Here is a 21,538-nt window from a genome sequence, read left to right as displayed (position 1 = left end):
GACCGGCCCAGACAGACCCCCTTCCCCGGGCTGTCCAGGCCCCCCAACTCGCCCCCGACACCTCCCCCAGCCCACCATGGGGAAGGCCCTCGCAGACTGGGGGGTTCACCCGGGAACACCCCACCTCCCAGGCCCGTGGGTCGCGGCCAAATAAGGCCGGGCTGCCGTGGCCCCGCCCCTGCCCGCCGCCGCACATTCTTCTGCCTTGTAAGGCCCGGCGCCGCGCCCCGCCCCGCGCCCCCACCCTCGGGCCCAGACCCCACCGACGGCCCGCCGGTCCCGGCTCCGCAGCCGCTCCGCGCACCGCGCCAGCACCTTCTCCGCACCAGGTGGGAGCCCCGCGGCCCGGGGGGTCTGGTGTGGGCGGTGTGACGGCCGCGGCTGGGACATGGGGACGCGAGGCGGAAGCGGGGTTCGCAGGGTCTCTGGGCAGGGACAGATCGTGGGGCTGGGGCTGCGAGGTTGCTCCGTCCTACGGGGATTCGGGCGGCGGCTGGGCAGCGGGGAGACTGGACAGGCTCTGGGAACCAGTGGGCCTGCAGCAAGGGAAGGCTGTCCAGGCCCTGCCCCCTCGCTGTGAAGTTAGAGATGTCGAGCCCAGAACTCGAGGTGTCCCGGAGGACGCGAGGGGCCTGGGGTCGCTGCTCTAGAGGACGCATCTGTGTCACAGACGGGAAACAGCCCTGCCAGGCTCCCGCGGAGCGTCCCTGACCCCTCCCCTATCTCCTGAGGCAGGAAAGAAGGATGGAGACTGGGGTAACTTGTCTCCGCCATCACACCAACGCTGAATGCCATCTCCGGGGCTTCCCTGCTCTGAGCCCGCTGCCCCCCTAGGCCCGCTGGGTGGGGAAGCTTGGCCAAGGGCTGTAGGGCTCATCCCCTGTACCCCCTGGCCTGATTAGGCCCTGGGCTGCAGGAAGTGGTCCCCACTCCTTCCCAGCCCTGCAGCTGCTCTGGCTACTTCAGGAAAAAGTCAGATAACTCCCCCTCAGGGGAGGCGAGTTTACCAACAAGGCAGCTGGCACTGCCAGCCATTGAGACCCTGAGGTAATGGGGGACACAGGCCGTGTCTTTGCTGTTACCAGGGTTTCCGGGGTCAGAAGTGGGGAGGTGGCACCTAGCTGTAGCAGGCCAAGGACCAGTTATATCTGATCCCTGGTGTCTAGGACCCCCAGGAGGAGGCGGTGATGGCTCCAGGTCTTAAGAGCTCAGCCTGGCTCTGACCCCAGTTCCTCAATCAAGCCTACAAATTGCTTCTGGTCACAACACTGCCCCTCAACTACCATTGGCCCACCAAGAAAGGCCATTTGCCACCCCCAGACCTAAGCCTAGCCCAGGGTCCCGGCTTCCAGTTGGACTCTATCCCTCTTATGGGCACACCAGTTCTTTTAATTGCACAGTGGGGGCACCCCATTTTCCCCACCCTGCGAAGTTCAGTGCTCCAAGCCCTGTCATGGCCCCTCAAGAGAAGAGGGTGGGGATGGGGCGGCCATGGAGACAGGGCGGCCAAGCCAGGATCAGAGCAGTGGGTGAGCTCTTGGCCACTCCTGCCACACCTGCCCTAGGACTGTACAGATGGGGGTGGCAGTGACCGCTGGGGACCATGACAGTCTCTGCTGGGCATGGTGGACTTCTCCTCGGCGGCCTTCTGTGGGTGTCGTGAGTTCAAGTTTCCAGAGGACACCCAGCTCGGGGAAGAACTGGGCTCCTCGAAGCACTCATACAGGAGAGGGTGGCACTCTCTGCCCACGGCACTGTCCCACCCCCACCCTTGCCCAAAAGGGAAAGGCTTCTGTCTACCCACCTTGAACCACACAAGAAGCACCGAGGGCCAGGTGTGTGGGTGCAGGGGGACAGTCTATAAGCAGTTGTGCCTGTGGGGAAAGGCTGGGGCTGGCTAGCGTCCCTGCTCAGGGTTTAAGATCTCAAAGGCCAAAGATCCAGAATGGCTTGAACAAAGTCATGGGATAAAGGCCTGGAAGACAGATCGAGGAGCAGTTAAGGCTTCTTGCAGATCCTCAACCACGAGACTCAGGATAGAGGAAGAGCGGGCAGCAGTCCTGGGGCCCCAAACTGCCCAGAAGCCATGACAAGAGTTCAGGGAAAGAGCCCCTCGTTGCGTCTCGTTTCCCCATCTGTAAGTGGGATCAGTAGACTGGCTGCAGCTGCCTTCAAGGTCATTCATTAAACAAGCATCTGTGACTGCCACCATGGACTTAGGTATAATTCAGGGTGCTTATACCAGCCCTGACTGACTGTGATGGAGAGACACCTTTAAGTGCTTGCTGTCAAAGCCAGGGTGGGGGAACTGCTCCCCAAGGGCTGTCTGAAGAACTGGGCTCAAGAAGGAAGGGTGTTTCAGGGGGAGAACCAAGAAGGAAAGTCTGGGGGTATCAGGGAGCAGCCAGAGGTCCAGCTGGGCAGGATCACAGCTGGCAAGAGGGATGGCAAGGCGAGTCAGAGAGCAGGGTAGGAGAGGCTCAGAGGGCCTCCTTCTGTGCCAGGCCTGGTGGGAGAGGGGGATGGCAGGAACCCTCAAGGGCTTCAGGGTGAAGTACTGGGGTCCGCATGCAATGGGCGAGACTGGCTGGAGGCTCGGAGGCCAGGCCTAAACAAATGTGACGGGCAGCTGGGGTGCTCAGTCCGGGAAGCTCTATGCTTCTGTAAGCACTGAAGAGGGAGAACAAAGAGAGGGCCCAAATCAGGTCTGTCCCCCACCCTAAGGGGCTGGTCAAATGTGGACAGGTTGGGGGAAGGGAGGCTGCCCAGAGTGCTGGCCTTCCAGAACCTCCAGAGGAGGGAGAGGAGGAGGAGGAATGTGAGGAATGCAGGGCCGCCTACCGGCTCCTTCCTGCTGCTGGGGGCAGGGAGCCTCGGAGCCTCTCCAAGGCTGCCCACCTTGTCACTGGGAGAGAGATGGATGGTGTGAATGCTCTTGAGGATTAAGGGAGATAAAGCACGGAAGTGGTTGGCACCGAACCCAATCCTAAGTGTCTACCCACACGATGACAGCAGAAATAGCTTCCTCTGGGCCGGGCACCATGCCAGGGGCTTTTCGGGCACAAGTCAACGGATCCCTTTGGCTGGGCACTCCTATCCATTCCAGATGAGGAAACACTTCAGAGAGGTAGAGGAAGTTGTTTCAGAGCATATCACAAGGCCAACGCTGGCTGCTTCTGTGATGAGCCGGGTGGCAGGAGCCCCCAGCCTATAGGAGCACGAAGGCCAGGCACAGCCGAGTGGGGTGGGGGTAGGCCAGAAGATTCTCTGGCCCAGGGTCACTGGCTTGCCCATCTGCACCCTCTGCCTATAGGGAAGCCCCACACGCCTGCAGCCAAGATGTCCAGTAAACGGGCCAAGGCCAAGACCACCAAGAAGCGGCCACAGAGGGCCACGTCCAATGTGTTCGCGATGTTTGACCAGTCCCAGATCCAGGAGTTTAAGGAGGCCTTCAACATGATCGACCAGAACCGGGACGGCTTCATCGACAAGGAGGACCTGCATGACATGCTGGCCTCAATGGGTGAGCAGAGGCGGGGCTGGGGGGCCGAGTGGGCCCACGAGGGCTGCAGCTGGAGCAGGCGGTGGGGCGGCTCATCCCTCAGGAAACACTTCCTGTGTACCGACTGAGGTGCCCACCCTGGAGAGGAGCTGCCACCTCTTTCTCCATTTAACAGACAGGGAAACTGAGGCACTGAGCAGTTCGGCACTTGAACCCAGACAGGCCCACGCCTGCCTCAGACAGATCTGAGGTTTCAACTGCCTGGTACCACTTCACTGAAGGAAAAGGATCAGCAGCTACAAAACTGCAGACTTTCCATTGTACAGATGGGGAAACTGAGGCCTTGAGTGGAGACCAGGGCACCTTCTTGCTCCCTCAGAGGCTACCTGTGTAAGATTCTGAGAGGCGGACTCCAGTGACTTCCCCAGACTCAGAATCTCAGAGCTGAAAGGCCTCAGGAATCTAGCACCTTGCACCATTGCTCAGATGGGGAAACTGAGGCCCAGAGGCCAGGCCCCCAGATACCAAGGTGGTCTGCCTCCACATGGCTCCCCGTGCACTGGCCACAGACAACCCCCCTCAGCCCCAGTTCCTGGCGCCCCTTTCATCCAGGTGAAAGTATCTGGGTCAGACACCGGCTGGGGGGTGGTCTCAGGTAGCAGAGGAGGCAGCCTACGGCAGTCACGCCTGAGTCAGTCCCTGGCACCGCCCCTCACTGAGCAGCCCCACTCAGGCCCGTGGCCCGTGGGTGCATCCCAGGGGGTCTGGTGAGAGGGGCAAACGACCTAGCGGGACCAGGAGAGCGGACACTAGACACTGTCCCCACCCTCAGCGCCACACCTCTCCCAGCTTCAGGCCAGACTCACCTGGAGGCTCCTCCCTGGGAAGTCAGGGGCAGGAAGGAAGAGGCCTGGGCAGGACAGGAGCTGTGTGTCTGTCACAGCTCTTCAGATCCCACGGGGACACAGCAGAGTGTAGGGCTCAGAGGAGACAGGGACACAAAGACTCCTTCCCACTTAGGAGGTAGAAGCCGGGCTTCCCAGGTGGCCCAGTGGTCAGGAATCCACCTGCCAATGCAGGAGACGCAGGTTCGGTCCCTGAGTCGGGAAGATCCCCTGGAGTAGGAAAGGACAACCCACTGCAGTATTTTCTTACCTCCATGGACAGAGGAGCCTGGTGGGCCACAGTCCATGGGATCACAAAGAGTCAGATGTGACTGAGCACACACACCTGGGCTCTCAACCCCAGAGACTAGACTGGATATTTACCCAGAAAAACCCCCACTGCTGTTTGCAGCTCAAGTCGGTGGGTCCACAGATCAGTCAGGGTCTCTGGTTAAGAACATCACCCTCTGGGAGTTCCCTGGCAGTCCAGTGGTTAGGACTCCGTACTTCCCCTGCAAGGAGTGTGAGTTTGATCCTTGGTAGGGGAACTAAGATTTTGTGGGTCACGTGGCACAGCTGAAAACAAGAATCAGAACCATCCTCTCAGGTTTAAAAACAAGAGCAGCAAAGAATAGCTTCCCTGGTGGCTCAGACGGTAAAAACAAGAGCAGCAAACAATAGAACAGTAATAACAAGCGGCAGCTCTGCAGGTATGATCCTAAATCTCAAAGGCAGGCGTGATTATCATTCTCATTTTATAAATGAGGAAACAGGCTCAGAGAGGTTAAGTAATCTGCCCAAGGTCACACAGCTACAAAGTGGCAGAGCTGGGATTTGAACCCAGCAGCTGATCAGAGTCCATAGGGCTGTGCCAGTCACTGTTCTGTGCATTTTACAGCTGTTGCCGTCCTCATCTTCGCAGTTCTCCTCAGGGACTGGGGAAGCAGGCACAGAGCTGGGATTCAGACCTTAGCCTGTGTGGCACCAAAGCTCACTGGTTTACCTACTGTCAAAACTGTGCCTAGGGCCTGGGGTCTGGCTGCCTGGCTTCACATGCTGGCTCCATTCCTCACTCGCGGTGTGACAGAGGACAAGTCACCTCACCTCTGAGGTGAAGCCTCAAGTCCCACATTGGTGAAGGGGTAAGAAGGCCGAGGTGGTGACACTTAAAGCCATAAGGCACACAGAGTGCCAAAGGCAGGGAGCAGTCAGCAGAAGGGGGCTCTTATACCTCAGACAGCGTGACCCACAGCAATATCCAGACCCCAGACCCAAGGTGGAAATGGTCGAGGCCGCCAGGGGAGTGGGTGGTGATTATCAGTGGGGCAGGGCAGTCCGAGCCAGCGGTCCCAGAGAGAGGCTTTACAGTTTACCAAGTTAACTGCTGCTGCTGCTGGTAAGTCGCTTCAGTCGTGTCCGACTCCGTGCGACCCCATAGACGGCAGCCCACCAGGCTCCTCGGTCCCTGGGATTCTCCAGGCAAGAACACTGGAGTGGGCTACCATTTCCTTCTCCAATGCATGAAAGTGAAAAGGGAAAGTGAAGTCGCTCAGTCATGTCCGATTCTTAGCGACCCCATGGACTGCCGCCTACCAGGCTCCTCCGTCCGTGGGATTTTCCAGGCAAGAGTACTGGAGTGGGTCGCCAGTGCCTTCTCTGACTAAGTTAACTAGTCTGCTCTAGTTTACTAACACTAGAGCTTCCCTGGTGGCTGAGATAGTACCTGTAATGCAGGGTTCGATATCTGGGTGGGGAAGATCCTCTGGAGGAGGGCATGGCTATTCACCCCAGTATTCTTGCCTGGATAATTCCATGGACAGAGAAGCCAGGTGGGCTACAGTCCGTGAGGTCGCAGAGTCGGACACGACTGAGTGACTACCTTTTCACACTTTTCAATAGTTTACTAAATTTACTGTCTCTTGTCCATGGGGCTATGTAGGGAGGGGACGGGAGGTGAGAGCAGGCACGGATGGCCCTTCCCCACAGGGAAGAACCCCACGGACGAGTACCTGGAGGGCATGATGAGTGAGGCCCCAGGGCCCATCAACTTCACCATGTTCCTCACCATGTTTGGGGAGAAGCTGAACGGCACAGACCCTGAGGACGTGATCCGTAACGCCTTCGCCTGCTTCGACGAGGAGGCCTCAGGTCAGTCCGCAGCCTCGGGACAGAGGCCTGGATGGGGCTGGGGCCGTGCACCTCGCCCGGGCACCCCGTGTATGCAAGTGGCACCTGGCTGCTCTGGCACCTCAGGGCTCCCCTCTGCCCCCAAAGGCCAGGACAGAGATCATCTGTCCACCTGTTTCTGCCACCAGAATAATAAAGGCTGCCTCCTCGTTTTGTCCCCCCTCAAAGGCTAAACTGAAACAGCCCACATCCCGCACGCCTTCCCACTTCTTAGATCTCCTGTTGTCTTAATGCACTGGCCTCTGCTTTTGACCCTTCCAGAAACCAAACCATCTCAGGCCCGTGGGCCAACAGGTTACAGAAACCAGCGCCCCTCACCCTCAGGTTCTCCAAAGGGCTTCTCAGCCACTGCGGGTCTCTCCCAGGGACAGGCCTGCGGGACACCGCTTTGGTGGTTTCTCAGGGCCTAGAGGTGCACCACAGGCCTAAGCACGTTCAGAGCCTTTTCCTGACTGTGTCACAGCTCCCTAAGTAGGCTGGCATATTTTCCTCCCCATTTTCCAGATCAAACAGGCAAAGAAAGGTTAAGTAACTTGCCCAAGGTCACACAGCTAGAAAGAAGAGGAGATCAGCATTCAGACGCAGGCAGTGGAGCTCTGGGGCCCAGGTTCTTCAAGCAGCACCATCAGCACCCCCACAGCCCCAGGCAGGGCCACTCCAACCCTCACAGCCCCAGGGCCCCCATCCGCACCCCCACAGAAACACCTCGCAGACAGCCTCACTGCAGAACTGTTCCCGCTGGGCCCTGGTGACCTCGAACCGAACAGACACCAGGGCTGTGTCTTTTCCTGGCTGCCCCCCCACCCTCCAGCTACAAGGTCTGCGAGTCCTGGGGGGTGCCCCGGGCAGGGGGTGTGAGGTGTGTCTCAAGGCCCTGGCCCTGCGCCCCCTCCACCCCCCCTCCCCAGGTTTCATCCATGAGGACCACCTTCGGGAGCTGCTCACCACCATGGGTGACCGCTTCACAGACGAGGAGGTGGACGAGATGTACCGAGAGGCGCCCATTGATAAGAAAGGCAACTTCAACTATGTGGAGTTCACCCGCATCCTCAAACACGGCGCCAAGGACAAGGATGACTAGGCCATCCCAGCGCCCCCTGCCCGGCCCCTGTCCCAGCCACCTGCTCCCACATATACCGTATGCACCAGCTCCATGCCCATGAGCCCAGAGCCCCCTCTCAGAGGACTCTCCCCCTGAGGGGCCGGGGGCCCAGCTCCGAGTGAAGGAAACGGGCTGAGAAAGCACAGCACCAGGCCAGGGGCAGAGCCAGCGGGAGGCCGGTGACCCTCCAAGGAAACCCCATCTTCTCGGGAGCTGGGCCAGGGGGCTGGACCGGGAGGCCCCGAGGGGAGGCCCCTAGGAGAGCCCCAGCCTCGGCTGTTGCCTGCCCGCTTCCGGGTGCCCCCACAGGAAGGGCGCTGTGTCCTGGTCTGGGACACCACTCCACTTGCACCCCCGCTGCAAGCCCTTCCCCAGCCACTGCCACAAACACGAATCTCACCGAGGTCCCCTCTCAGAGGACAGGGTGCCACTCCCCTCCCCGACACCGCACCCCCCCCCCCCCCCCCCCCGGGAGTGTGCTCTGGAAGATGCAAGAGGGCGGACGTTCATCTTGGGGAGGCAGAGCCTCTAATAGAAGGTTGAGCACTGCTTTGGGTGTGTATGTCTGTGGCTGGGGTGAAATAAAGGTGCCCTGAGGCCCCAAACACCTCCCACCCTCTCCTTCCCCAGTGGCTGCCCTGTCCTTCCCTCCACCCCAACTACAAGCCCAGGGAAGGCTCAGCTGAGACCAGACCAGCAGCAGGAGCAGGCAGATCCTGAGGGGAGAACCTCTCCTGGGAGGGAGCGAGCAGAGGGGGCAGTACCCACCACAGCAAACCCCAGTGGGGGTTCTGAGGCTCTGAGAGGGCAGGGGTCAAGGTCACAGCCTTCAGGACTAGAGCCTGGTCTCCAGGGTCCCCTCAATGCTCCTGGGAAGCCAGGTGGTCCTAGAAGAGCAGGGAGACTTTGGGAGCTGTGAGGACGGTACATCCCCTTCATTCGGGGATGGAGATGAGAAAGAATAGATTCCCTGCGGGCAGATACCAGGTGTCTGGCTGCACCCTCCACCGCTGGAGGGTCGGTTCTGCCACGTGACCAGCAGCACAGCAAGCCACAGCTTTTCACATCCCACACGTGCAAGAGACTGGCAGGACTGGGATCCCTGTTACAGCTGACAGTGGGGACACTGAGGACGGTTCCTGGAGCCTAAGGGGAAGGGACATACTGGTTGAACAAAGTCAACAGGGACAGGGACCACCTGAGGTCACCCGGTGGGTCTGGGGCAGAGGGAGAGCTGGTCCCTGGCCTCTGGACCTTCCATGGGGTTCAGGCCAGGACTGGACACATCCCATCTGCAGCCAGCAGGGAGCAGGTGCTGCTGCCTTCCCTAAAGGTGTGAGATCAGAGCCAAAGGAGCGCCGAGCACTAAGGGGACCCTGCACTGGCCGAGGAAGCCGAACCTCCTCCAGGCCACTGCCCCAACGTAGGCACCCAGCCCCTTCCAGAAGAAAGCCACGAAAGCCCTTCTCTTGCCTCCAAACTGAGCCCCACAAATCCCTGAGGTCAACTTTAGATTGAGCCAGCCCCAAACGAGTTCCAAACGGGTCCAAATGCTCCCCAGACTCAGTCCCAACCACACCATACCCTTGACTGACCCCAGGCTGTGGGCCCTGAGCAACCCTCATCCCAACCTGACACTGAGCTTGGCTACCCACTCACTGGGACCAATTCCCGGGACTCCCAGAGCACTGGCCATGCATGCCGGACACCAGGGTCCAGGTCTCTCGGTGGAGCCACAGTGGTACCAAAGGCCTTCCTGAAGAAGGCAGGGACATGGGGTCAGGAACAAACCTCCTTGGTCTCAACCCCCAGTGGTGTCACAAGCCTCCTCCCCCTCCACCCCAGAGAGAAAGATTCACACCCAGGGGTGGCAGGATGGAGCCGGTGCGGCCTCACCGGTTTCAGAGCTGGCGTGGGCTGAAGGAACCCAGGTGATGGGAAGAGGGAAGTGTTCTGTGTGTCGACGGGCAGGACCAGGAGGAAGCTGCAGAAAGCGCTAAGGAAGAGGGTACTGCAAGGAATGGAGACAATCTGAACAAAAGTCCAGGAACAGGAATGCATGTGGCACAGACGTAGGACCCAAGAGGAAGGCGGTTTTCACTCATTAATTTATTACCATCTCACAGCAGCCTCAGAAAAGCAGCAGCAGCTGTTTTATTTCTTAGCGAAGGACCCCTAAAGTTGCGATGTCTGGCACAAAACTCAGAAGAGACACATGCGCGCGTGTGCACACAAAGACCAGTGGACTTAAATGATGAAGATGGAATGTTTCCGTAAGGCCAGAGAAACTGAGCAAAGTTAAAACCGAGGACAGATGGGGAGAAAATATTTGTAACACAACTAATTTTTTTTAAGTTAATGACACTATCCTATAAAAAGAACTTCAATCATTCAATAAGAAAAAGGGAATTTCCTGGTGGTCCAATGGTTAGGACTCTCAGGCACTTTCACTACCAGGACCAGGGTTCAATCCCTCATCAGGGAACTAAGATCCCTACAAGCCAAAAAAAAAAAAAAAGCCATGTCAGTAGGAAAAAAATGGGCAAATAATATGAAAAAAAAAAAAATCTCAGAAGAAATACAAACACTTAATAAACATGCTTTATTTTATTGGCTGCATCTCAGTTCCCCGACCCATGTCCTCGGCCAGTGAAAGCAGAGGCCTGATCACTGGAATGCCAAGGAATTCCCTAAAACTCATTTTTTAATTAAAAAAAATTTTTTGTTTTATACCGGACTACAGTTGATTTACAATGTTGTGTTAGTAAAACCCATTTTTTAGAAATGGTGAATTTTTACTGTATTAAAATGAAACAAGGAATTAATATCTAAAAGAAAAAGTTGTAGAATCTAATAGACAAATAAGAAAAGTGTATAAACAGGAGACTCACAAAAGGGGAATTTCAACCAACAAGAAAAATCTATCAACCTCACTGGTGTTCAGAAAGCAAAAACAAGAGACCACCTCATACTCGTCAGACTGCCAATCAGAGACACAGATAGTACCAAACACTGGCAAAGATGGAGAGGAGGGGGAATCCCCATACGCTGGCTGATAGGGGACAGACTGGTCCCCCACGCAGGACAGCATTTGCCAGCATTTGTGAACAAGTGAAGCCCCTCTGGCTCAGAAACTCCACAGCTACAGACATCTCCCAGAAAAACTGGGGGCAAGCCCAGAGGGGCAGGACACCATGTCCACTGCCCCTGCAGAGATGGCAGCAGGGCCTTGGAGAGACCCCGAGAGGCCCCATACCTGTCACAAGAAGGAATGAGAAATGTGAGAGATGCATGCTGTGGAATACCATGCAGCATTCCGATGCAATGAGTCAATGTTCCTGCATCCACACAGACAGATATTAAAAGCGTCCCTGGTTGTGGGGAGGACAAAGCAATGTGTGGGGTGGGGAAAGGAGACACAGAACGAGTGCTAGCACCTAATAACGTAAATGTGATTTTTAAATGTGCGTGAGATTTTAAAACCAGCATCAGGGAACTTCCCTGGCAATCCACTGGTTAAGAAACTTGCCAATGCAAGGGACACGGGTTTGATCCCTGGTTTGGAAAGATTCCACATGCCGAAGGCAACTAAGCCTGAGCACAACTACTGAGCCTACATTCTAGAGCTTTCGAGCGTAGAGCCCATGCCCTGCAACAAGAGAAGCCACCACAATGAGAAGCCAGCACACGGCAATGAAGAGTAGCGCCCACTCGCCGCAAGGAGAGAAAGCCTACATGCAGCAACGAAGGCCCGGCACGGCCCCAATTGTTTTAATTTTAAAAAATTCATATAATTCTTCACATGCCCACCCCCGTTTCATAGATGAGGTCTAGGGGATCCAAGGTCACTGTGAAGAAGAACCAAGACTCAGACTAGAGGTTAAGTTGGTTAACCTATTATTACTGTATTTATTGGCTTATAAGATACAAAAGATGCACCCCAATTTTACATGGAAAGCTTTGGAGAAATAATTTTGAGGTCATAGGTAATATAATGGAATAATTAAGAGAACAAAATTAGGTTGCAGTCCTGGTTCTGCCATTTATTAACGGCATGAATTTGAGCATGTTATCTATCCTCTCTAAGGCTCAGTTTCTCTACTATAAAATGGGGATAACAGGGACTTCCTTGGCGGTCTAGTGGCTAAGACTGAGCTCCCAATGCAGCAGGCATGGGTTCCATTCCTGGTTGAGAAACTAAGATCCCGCATACCTTGCACCACGGACAAAAGAAAAATGAGGATAATTATATGCACCTCATAGAGTCGTTATAAGGATTAAATAAATTTACAGTTATACATAGAACAGTGCCTGGTACATAAAGTGCTACTTTTAAGTTATTGCATAAAACGAATCTTAAAATATCATAAAATGAATCTTAAAAACACCATAAATGAATCTTAAAATATATGCGTTGAATGTGATTTTAAAGTCCTTTTATAGAAAACACCTTTGTTACGTAAATATATTTCAGAGGATTCTAGTAGGAATTCATAAGCTCTGGAAAGAACAACAACCGTAAAAGCTAAGGAAAACAGTGACATAAATAACAAGATTTACCAGATTTGCCAGTAAAGGAAACCCCCTTCCATACATACAATGGCGTAAATGAGGACATCAGGGCTGCATCCAAGTGAATAAAAAGCAAGCTACAATGCATTCTACCTGGTACCTGCAGCAAAAGCATATATTATCAGCAAAATCTGTTAGAAAGGTGCAAAACGCATCCTTGCAGCCATGCTGTGTGTTGCTATACTTTCCCACTAGGGGTCACCCAAGGTCACCCAGAGAGTTCCATTCCCAGCCTCTCTGCTTTCCTCCACTGCCTGTTGCCTCCTCAGAGTTGCTTCTGTTCTACGATGCGCAAGCGACTGGTGGCCCCGGGTCCATGGAGCCCTCAGATGCTGAAATAAAAGAATTCTTCACCCAGGTACCCAAGAACCACCCTTAGTACCATTTCTGTCCATCGACTATACAGACATATTGCAAGGCAGCAGGGAAACTGTAAATGCATTTTTTTTAGGAAGGGGAAGAGGAGACGAAAATCCTATGTGAGCAAATAGGATATTATCCTCATTTTGCAAGTGAGGAAATAGAGACTCAAAAAGGTTAAGCAACCTGTTCAAGGTCACACAGCTAGGGAACTTCAGAACTAGAATTTACATCACACCCAGACGAGTGAGAGCTCAGTCACTTCGTTATTAATCCCCACCCTCAGATCTGGGAGGCGAACAGGTAAGGAGAGTGTACGATGGAGGGGTCATGAAGCGATGTCTATTTCCTCCCCCAAAGGCCCTCCACGCCGTCCCCCGCTGGTCCACGAGGGCTGTCGCCTTTCCCCACTGAACCATGACACTTGAGGATGGGGTCTAGGTCTCTTCTTGACTCCCCATCCCGGCAGAATCCCAGAGCTACACAGTGAGTCAGAACCCCTGAGCCCCACGCAGAAACGCTCTTCAGTGCTTCGGTGTGACTTGGCTTCCTTCCTCTCCTGGCCTCCCGTTCCTCCCCCAGTGCCTCCTCTCCGTTTTCCAAACTCCCCTCAAACCCCGTCAGTTCTGCAACCAGAATCCCATGCAAGTCCCCAGGCTGGCCCCACTGTCAGCCTGACCTGAAGCCTCTTCCTCTGACCGCGGGACTTCACGTGGACTACTGAGGCATTTCTTTGTTCTCATGTTTTAAGAAACGAAGTGTAACGTATACATGGGGCTTCCCAGGTGGCGCTAGTGGTAAAGAACCCACCTGCCAATGTAGGAGATGTAAGACACAGGTTCGATCCCTGGGTGGGGAAGATCCCCTGGAGAAGGGAATGGCAACCCTCTCCAGTATTCTTGCCTGGAGAATCCCATGGACAAGGGGGCCTGGTGAGCTGCATTCCATAGGGTCGCACAGAGTTGGACACGACTGAAGCGACTTTGCACGCAAGCACAAAACATATATATAGAAAAATGCATAGATTGAAGCATACAGATCCATGAACCACACTGAGCCTCTTAACCAGCCTTTCTGATTCTCCCCAAACGCGCCTCTCCTCCATCCACAGGGCAGTTTCCAGTTGTATCAATACAAGGGACCATGTCACTGCCCTGGGCAAAACCCTCCAGCACGTTCTTCCTCTGGAATGTTTCAGGACAGAGCCTTACAGACACAACACATAAGCACATCTCATTTTTGAGAAAGAAATATGTCAGATATAAATTCTCCCTTAAGAAAGGAATTCATGGGACTCCCCTGGTGATCCAGGGGTAAAGAGTCCATCTGACAACGAAGGGGACAGGGACTCTGTATCTGATCCGGCAAGATCCCACATGCTGCAGGGCGGCTAAGCCCGTGCCCCACAACTGCTGAAGCTCACACACCCTAAAGCTCGTGCTCTGCAGCGGGAGAAGCCACCGCAATGAGAAGCCAGCCCCTCAAAGAGCAGACCCGCTCACTGCAACTAGAGAAGCCTGTGTGCGGCAACGAAGACCCAGCGAAGCCAAAAACAAAGAAAGAAAAGGAATCCGCTGCCACTAAAGGGAAACTGTGAGCCACGAGGTTGTTGTTTAGTCGCCAAGTCCTGTCCAATTCTTTGCGTCCCCGTGAATTGTAGCCCGCTAGGCTCGTCTGTCCATGGGATCTTCCCGGGAAGAATACTGGAGTGGGTTGCCATTGCCTTCTCCAGGGGATCCTCTCAACCCAGGGATCAAACCTGCATCTCCTGCACGGGGAGGTGGGTTCTTTACCACTGAGTACTTGGGCCTTGAAGGATTTTGTTTACCCAGATGCTGAGCTGTAAAATGTCCCCAACTGGGATGATGAGAAAGTGAATTTACAACCCAGTGAAAAAAGAACATAGTTTCACTGTATATGTAAGCTACTGATCAACTAAATTTAATGTATGATTAAATTTAACCATTTATTGTTGTTGCACGTTTCTCTTTACTATTGCTTTGTCTGTGTCCCACAGTTTTTCGTCTTTATTTTTAAATTATTTATTTTTGGCTGCACTAAGTCATCATTGCTTCATGAGGGCTTTCTCTAGTTGGGGCAAGCAAGGACTATTCTCTAGTTGCTGTGCACAGGCTTAGCTGCTCTGTGGCATGTGGAATCTTTCAGGACCAGGGATCAAACCCATGTCCCCTGCATTGGCAGGCAGATTCTCCATCACTGGACCACCAAGGAAGTCCTGTTTTTGTTTTAAATAAAACTTACCCATTTTAAGTGCAAAAATGAAGTTAATTTTGGCAAATGTTTGCTCATTCCCCTTTTTGGCTGAGCCCTCTTAGTTCACGCAACCATTAATCCACTTTTTTATAGATTTCTTTCCTTTTCTAGAATTTTAAATGAATAGGCCATACAATACTGGCTCCTTTCATGTGGCATATATTTGAGATTCCTTTATGTTACTGCATGTCCCTGCAGTTCCTTTTCAATGCTGAGTAGTACTCCACTGTAAGGATCTATGCTGCTGCTGCTAAGTCGCTTCAGTCGTGTCCGACTCTGTGCGACCCCATAGACGGCAGCCCACCAGGCTCCCCTATCCCTGGGATTCTCCAGGCAAGAACACTGGAGTGGGTTGCCATTTCCTTCTATGACACAATTTATTTAGTCTTTCACCAGCTGATAAATATTTGGGTTGCTTACAATTTGAGGCTACTATGAATAAGGCTGCGATGAAGATTCATCTACAAGCTTTTGCGTGGACACATACTTGGCTTCCTCCCAAAAATGACAGATTGCTCTGTGATGCTTCTTGCTGCTTGCTGCTGCTGCTGCTGCTGCTAAGTCACTTCAGTCGTGTCCAACTCTGAGTGACCCCATAGACGTCAGCCCACTAGGCTCCCCACCCTGGAATTCTCCAGGCAAGAACACTGGAGTGGGTTGCCATTTCCTTCTCCAATGCAGGAAAGTGAAAAATGAAAGTGAAGTCACTCAGTCGTGTCTCTTAGTGACCCCATGGACTGCAGCCCACCAGGCTCCTCCATCCATGGGACTCTCCAGGCAAGAGTACCGGAGCGGGGTGCCATTGCCTTCTCCCGATGCTTCTTGCTATCCCATGCAAAAAATAGGTACGGGCCGAAAGAGTTGGATACGACTGAGCGACTGATCTGATCTGATCTGATCTTGCTACTGATTTACTACAGTCTTTTCCATATGAAACACAGACACACACAATGATTTGTGAAATACAGATTAGAAAATTGTAAGAAGTCGGGACTTCCTTGGTGATGCAGTGGTTAAGAATCCACCCTGCAATGCAGGAGACACAGGTTCAATCCCTGGTTGGGGACTAAGACTCCACCTGCAGCCGGGCAACTCAACTCAAACGCTGCAACTAACGAGTCCGTGCGCCACAAGGAAAGATCCCACGTGATGCAGTGAAGATCCTGGGTGCTACAACTAAGGCCCGAGGCAGCCGAATAAATAAATAAGCAAACAAATAAGAACAAAATTGTAAGAAGTCATATAATGTAACAAAAGGAAGATTTGTGTGTGTGTTACTTTCCCTATTTGCCAAGCATTATGCAGAGCATGACATAAGCATTTCATTATTTTATCTCTCATAGTAGCCTTTGGAGGAGATAGTGCTGCTATTCCCATTTCCTATATGGGAAGCTGATCCAGGCTTTCACTGCTGAAGGTGAGGGTTCCATCCCTGGTTGGGGAACTAAGATCCTGCAAATGGTACATCATGGCCAAAAAAAGAAGAAAGATTTCAAATCAATAACCTAACCGTCTATCTTAAGACACTGGAAAAGAGGGAAAGAGGAGAAAATGGAACCTAAATCAAACAGGAGAAAAGAAATAAAGGCTAGAGCAGAAATTAATGAAAAAGACTAGAAAAACATTAGAGAAAATTAACAAAACTGAAAGTAGGTTCTTTGAAAAGACTGTAAAAATTGACAAACCCTCAGCTAAGCTGACCAAGACGAAAAAGGAAAAGTCACAAAATTACTAGAATCAGAAAGAGAAGGGTACTTTACTACTGACCTTACAGAAATAAAATCCTATCTCTTCCAATGACCAGAGTGTTGTCACAGGCAGGTTACCTGTGCCTCCATTTCCTCTACTTTTCAAAAAGACATCATTTTTCTCAAACGGTTATAAAAACTAAACGAAAGGATTTGTGTCAAGTACCTGGTCAAGCTCCATTAATCACTGCCACTCCTCTAGTTGATCAGGTCACTCTTTTCCTTTCCATCCACATCAGTCCTTCAGCCCATCTGTTCGGCTGCCTCTACCTTCCAAATATATTCCAGAAGCAACAGCTTCTCACCTTGTCCACCACACCTAGTTAGTCCAGGTCACCACTCTCTCTGGCTGACAACAGCCCAAGTGTTGCTTGCCACTCCTGCCCCTTCCATAGTCTGTTCTCTACACACCACCACAGCCTCGTTTTAACACGTAATGATGTGCACATCTCCCTTCTTCTGTTCTCAACCCTCATTGGGTGTGGGGGGAAAATACACACTTTTTGCCATGGTCTAGCAGGCCCTGCAAAATCTAGGCTGAGGTACCACTTTCCCCTTTGCCTGCAGGGCTCCAGCCACGCTGGTCTTGTTATTCTTCCAACTCGTCCAGCTCATTTCTGTCTCAGGGTCTTTGCTCTGGGTATTTCCTCTGCCCACAACATCCCCCTCTCTACAGATCCAAGCGTGGCTGGAGTTTCCACTTTATTAAAGACTCCACTCATCATCACTTCTCTGTTGGTATCTACAGTAGCTCAACCTCTTACTCTCTTACTTTCTATTTTTTGTCCTAGTACTTCTCACTCTTTGACATTATTTATTTCCTATCTCCCTTCACTAGAATGTAATCTCCAGGAGGCAGAGGCTTTACTTTACACACTGCTTTTACCTCCAGTGCCTAGATCAGAGCCTGACATGTAGAATATGCAAATAAAGGTCTGTTGAGGGCCTTCCTTGGCAGTCCAGTAGTTAGGACTCCATGCTTCCACTGAAGGGGGTGCAGGTTCGATCCCTAGTCAGGGAACTAAGATCCCAAATGCTCATGGTGTGGCCAAGAAAAAAAAATGACAATGCCTTTGGAAAATAAAATAAATAACTCAAAGAACTCTTTTTCCATCCCACAAAAACTCTACTACTTTCAAGTTTAAAAAATAAATTAAAAGATCTGCTGAAACGGAAGAAAAAGCTCCGGAATAGGATCCACAGACAAATGGGTGCATTTGTGCAAGACAAAGGCAGCATCTCAACCCAGAGGCAGAAAGGTAGACTAGTCAACACAGGGCGTTGGGATCACTGGGGAGACGTTTGGGAAAAAATTATTTGAAGAGGGTGGATTTATCACAGGTATGCCACTAGACTCTCTATTGGAAACTCTGCTTTCAAAATGAAGAAACCAGGAGTTCCCTGGTGGTCCAGTGGTTAAACTCTGCACTTCCGCTGCCGAAGGCATGGGCTCAATCCCTGGTCAAGGACTGAGATTCCACAAGCTGTGTGGCGAAAAAGAAACCAAAAACAACAGCATAACCCTACAAGAAAGAGGAGCATGGGAGAGGGACCACACGACACAGTTGTTGGGGTAGAAAGTAAATGGGCAAGTATTATCAGGTGGCAAAACCAAGCAGGCAGTAAGAAAAGGTGAAAATTAACCTAATTTATACCACAGAATCCCCCAAAAGACTCAGAAGTTAGTGGCATCTCTAGAAGGGGGCATAAAGGTGAGGCTGGGAGAGAGGGCTGCTACAGGAGGAAAAATTCGCAGAAGAAGGCTTAAAAAGCAGCTTGCTGTGTAGTTGATCAGTCATGTCCGACCCTTTGTTACCCCATGGACTACAGCCCATGAGGTCCCTCTGTCCATAGCATTCTCCAGGCAAGAATACTGGAGTGGGTTGCCATTTCCTTCTCCAAAGAGCAGCTTAAATATATCAAATAGTAGACTCTTAGATCCCTTCCCTATATTACTCCCTGCCCACCATGGCTGCAACCCAGATCCTGGCAGATCAGAAATTTATTTTTAGGCACGTCAGAATTATTCTGGAATGTGGAAGAAGGTCCCTGGACAGGTAGCTACTAGACACAGGAGACTGAGAAGATACCAACAAGAGGTATTATACGAAACTTCATTTACTAACTGTTGAAGATGTCCAGATCCTCAGCCTTCTTCCTCTACTCAGCGCTGGGAACACTGCCAGTGAGACACGGAGCTCATAATACTACATGGTGAGACCCACCCACCCCCCAAGTCCACCCCCTCCCCCAGTTTTCATCCCCCACTTGACTCCCAGAACTCTCAGCACAACAGGAAAAAAACAAAAATAGACTCACATCAGGGCATATAATCAAGAAATCCCAGTTCGCTAGGGATGAGAGGACATTCTAGAAATTTCTAGAGAAGCAAAAGTAGGTCACACGCAAAGTATCAGTATTCAGAATGACTTGGGATTTCCCAACTGCAATACTGAAAGCTGAGAGACGACAGAGTGATGCCTTCAAAACCTGATGAAACTTCTGGGTATATACCCAAAAGGATTGAAAACAGGAACTCAACAGATTTCTGCACACCCATGTCTGTAGCAGGACTATTCACAATAACCGAAAGGCGGAAACAGCCCAAGCACCCAGGGACGGCTGAATGGATAAGCCAAAACAAGGCATACACACATAGCAAAATACCATGCAGCCCTGAAAAACGAAGGCCACTCGGACACACGCTCCAGCATGGATGAGCCTTGAGGACACTGCGCTAGGTGAAATAAGCCAGACCCAAAAGGACAAAGACTGTATGATTCCACTTTTATGAGGAATCCGAGTAATCAAATTTATGGATACAAAAAGTAAAATGGTGGCTGCCGGGGGCTGGGGAAAATGGAATAGGGAGTTACTATTCAATGGGTGCAGAGTTTCAGTTTGAGAAGATGGAGTCCTGGAGATGGATGGTGGTGATGGCCATACAACAGTGTCAACGTACTTAATACCACGGAACCATACACCTGAAAATGGTTAAAATGGTAAGTTTTATCTTACATATATTCTTCCACAAAAAAAAAATATATATCCAAAGAAAATTTATTTCCAACCTAAATTTTTCTCATACACTCATGGGAGTGCAAATTCTCAAAGTTTATCCTAAAACTGTACTCTGCAAAATGACAGATGTATATAAGGTTCCTTACTGCATTTTGTTTGTGACAGTTAATACTGGAATCAACCCACATGACAATCCACAGCACAGCAGTAAGATAAATATGGTATATGTACACAAAGAAATAAGAGGTAACTGCTGTGGGATTTCCCTAGTGGTCCGGTGGCTAAGACTCTGAGCTCCCAACACAGGAGGCCTGGGTTTGATCCCTGGTCAGGAAACTAGATCCCACATGCCACAACAAAGACCCAGTGCAACCAAATAAGTAAATAAATATATATATAAAGAGATAATTGCTGAAAAGAACAAGGGAGCTCTTCATGTATGAAGAGAGAAAGGCCTCTAAGGTATATACTGTTCAGTGAAAAAGGCAAGGTGATGAACAGATTGCATCAAGTAATCAATCACTTAAAAAGTAATCACTCCCTTCAAAAGTTTTATTTCCGTGTCAAAATCAGAGTAAAAGGCAAAAAATTTCATTTCCAAAGGGCTTTCCAGGTGGTACAGTGGTAAAGAATCCACCTGCCAAGCAGGAGACATGAGTTCGATCCCTAAATCAGGAAGATCCCCTGGAGAAGGCAATGACAACCCACTCCAGTATTCTTGCCTGGAGAATCCCACAGCAGAGCCTGGCGGGCTAAGTCCCTGGGCTGCAAAGAATTGGACACGACTGAGCATCTACACTGCAGCACCAGAGGGGACAGACGCTGTGCGTCTTGAGGGGTTAAGGCTTAATCTCGAACAATATATTCATCCTAAGGGTTGAAACCACGTAAGGGTTTTGTCAGAACTGAAACTTATGTAATTTGAGGGGCCTTTATTAAGAAAAAAATGTTATATTAAATATACAAAATTAGCACAAATATGACTGTATTCAAAATGAGAAAAAAACATAGTAAACTGCAAATTTTTAAACAACTAACAAATCTCACATCACAAATACCACTATCACAAAAGTAGTCTTTTTTCCTACTTTTGGGGGCACTTTTAAAAGTCTTCTCTTTTTCTTTATAATTTTATTATTTTTGCCTACACTGGGTATTCGTTGCTGCTTGGGCTTTTCTTTAGTTGCGGTGCACAGGCTTTCTCATTGCGGTGGCTTCTCTTGCTGCAGAGCACAGGCTCAAGGCGTGTGGGCTTCAGTAGCTGTGGCTTGAGGGCTCTAGAGCACGGGCTCAATAGCAGTGGTGCGCAGGCTTAGTTGCTCCTCGGCATGTGGGATTTTTCCAGATCAGGGATCGAACCAGTGTCTCCTACACTGGCAGGCGGATTCTCTACCACTAAGCCACCGGGGAAGTCCCTGGAGGCACTTTTCAAAAAAATACATTTATTTACTTATTTGGCTGCGCTGGGTTCTAGCTTTATCATGTGAATCATCAGTCTTCACTGCAGCATACAAGGTCTAAGCTGTAGCATGTGGGATCTAGTTCCCTGACCAGGGATTGAACCCGGGCCCCTTGACTGGGGAATGCAGAGTCTCAGCCACTGGACCACCAGGGAAGTCCCTGGGGGCACTTTCTTTGGCCTTATGATAATAGCTTTGTAATACAACTTTAATAGAGAGAAAATAAAGATGACTCAGTTTTTCTTCTGACGTGTACACTTATAACTGTGTACACTACATTATTAAGTACATTCTTGGCAGAAGAAAAGTTCCATTTTTAATAAGTGTTGGTTAAAAATTGAGCCCTCTGCTTCCATTTCATGGTCTCCATGATTGGAAGAACTTGCCACAGACCAGCTTCTGACTGGAGGTTTCACACCCTGTCACAT

At 51.3% G+C, this 21,538-nt stretch overlaps 1 protein-coding gene across 1 annotated transcript; it reads left to right on the top strand.

Moving 5' to 3' along the window:
• Nucleotides 1–224: 224 nt before the first annotated feature.
• Nucleotides 225–8,284, top strand: MYL9 (myosin light chain 9). The gene is made up of 4 exons (XM_027558624.1): nt 225–329; nt 3,314–3,523; nt 6,373–6,534; nt 7,482–8,284. The coding sequence occupies exons 2-4, from the start codon at nt 3,340–3,342 to the stop codon at nt 7,652–7,654; spliced, it is 519 nt and encodes a 172-aa protein (XP_027414425.1). The 5' UTR covers nt 225–329; nt 3,314–3,339; the 3' UTR covers nt 7,655–8,284.
• The last annotated feature ends 13,254 nt before the right edge of the window (nt 8,285–21,538 follow it).

This window comes from Bos indicus x Bos taurus, chromosome 13 (genome assembly GCF_003369695.1).
Source record: "Bos indicus x Bos taurus breed Angus x Brahman F1 hybrid chromosome 13, Bos_hybrid_MaternalHap_v2.0, whole genome shotgun sequence".
In the NCBI taxonomy this organism is placed as follows: Eukaryota; Metazoa; Chordata; class Mammalia; order Artiodactyla; family Bovidae; genus Bos; species Bos indicus x Bos taurus.
The sequence above is the reverse complement of the archived record's forward strand: the minus strand, read 5'-3'. Positions and strand labels throughout refer to the sequence as shown.

Bases quoted from the DNA above. Each gene is read 5' to 3' on its own strand.
- MYL9 (XM_027558624.1), top strand. From the start codon at position 3,340: ATGTCCAGTAAACGGGCCAAGGCCAAGACCACCAAGAAGCGGCCACAG. The intron at 3,524-6,372 runs GTGAGCAGAGGC...CCTTCCCCACAG, and splicing joins TGACATGCTGGCCTCAATGG to GGAAGAACCCCACGGACGAG. The intron at 6,535-7,481 runs GTCAGTCCGCAG...CCCCCTCCCCAG, and splicing joins CTTCGACGAGGAGGCCTCAG to GTTTCATCCATGAGGACCAC.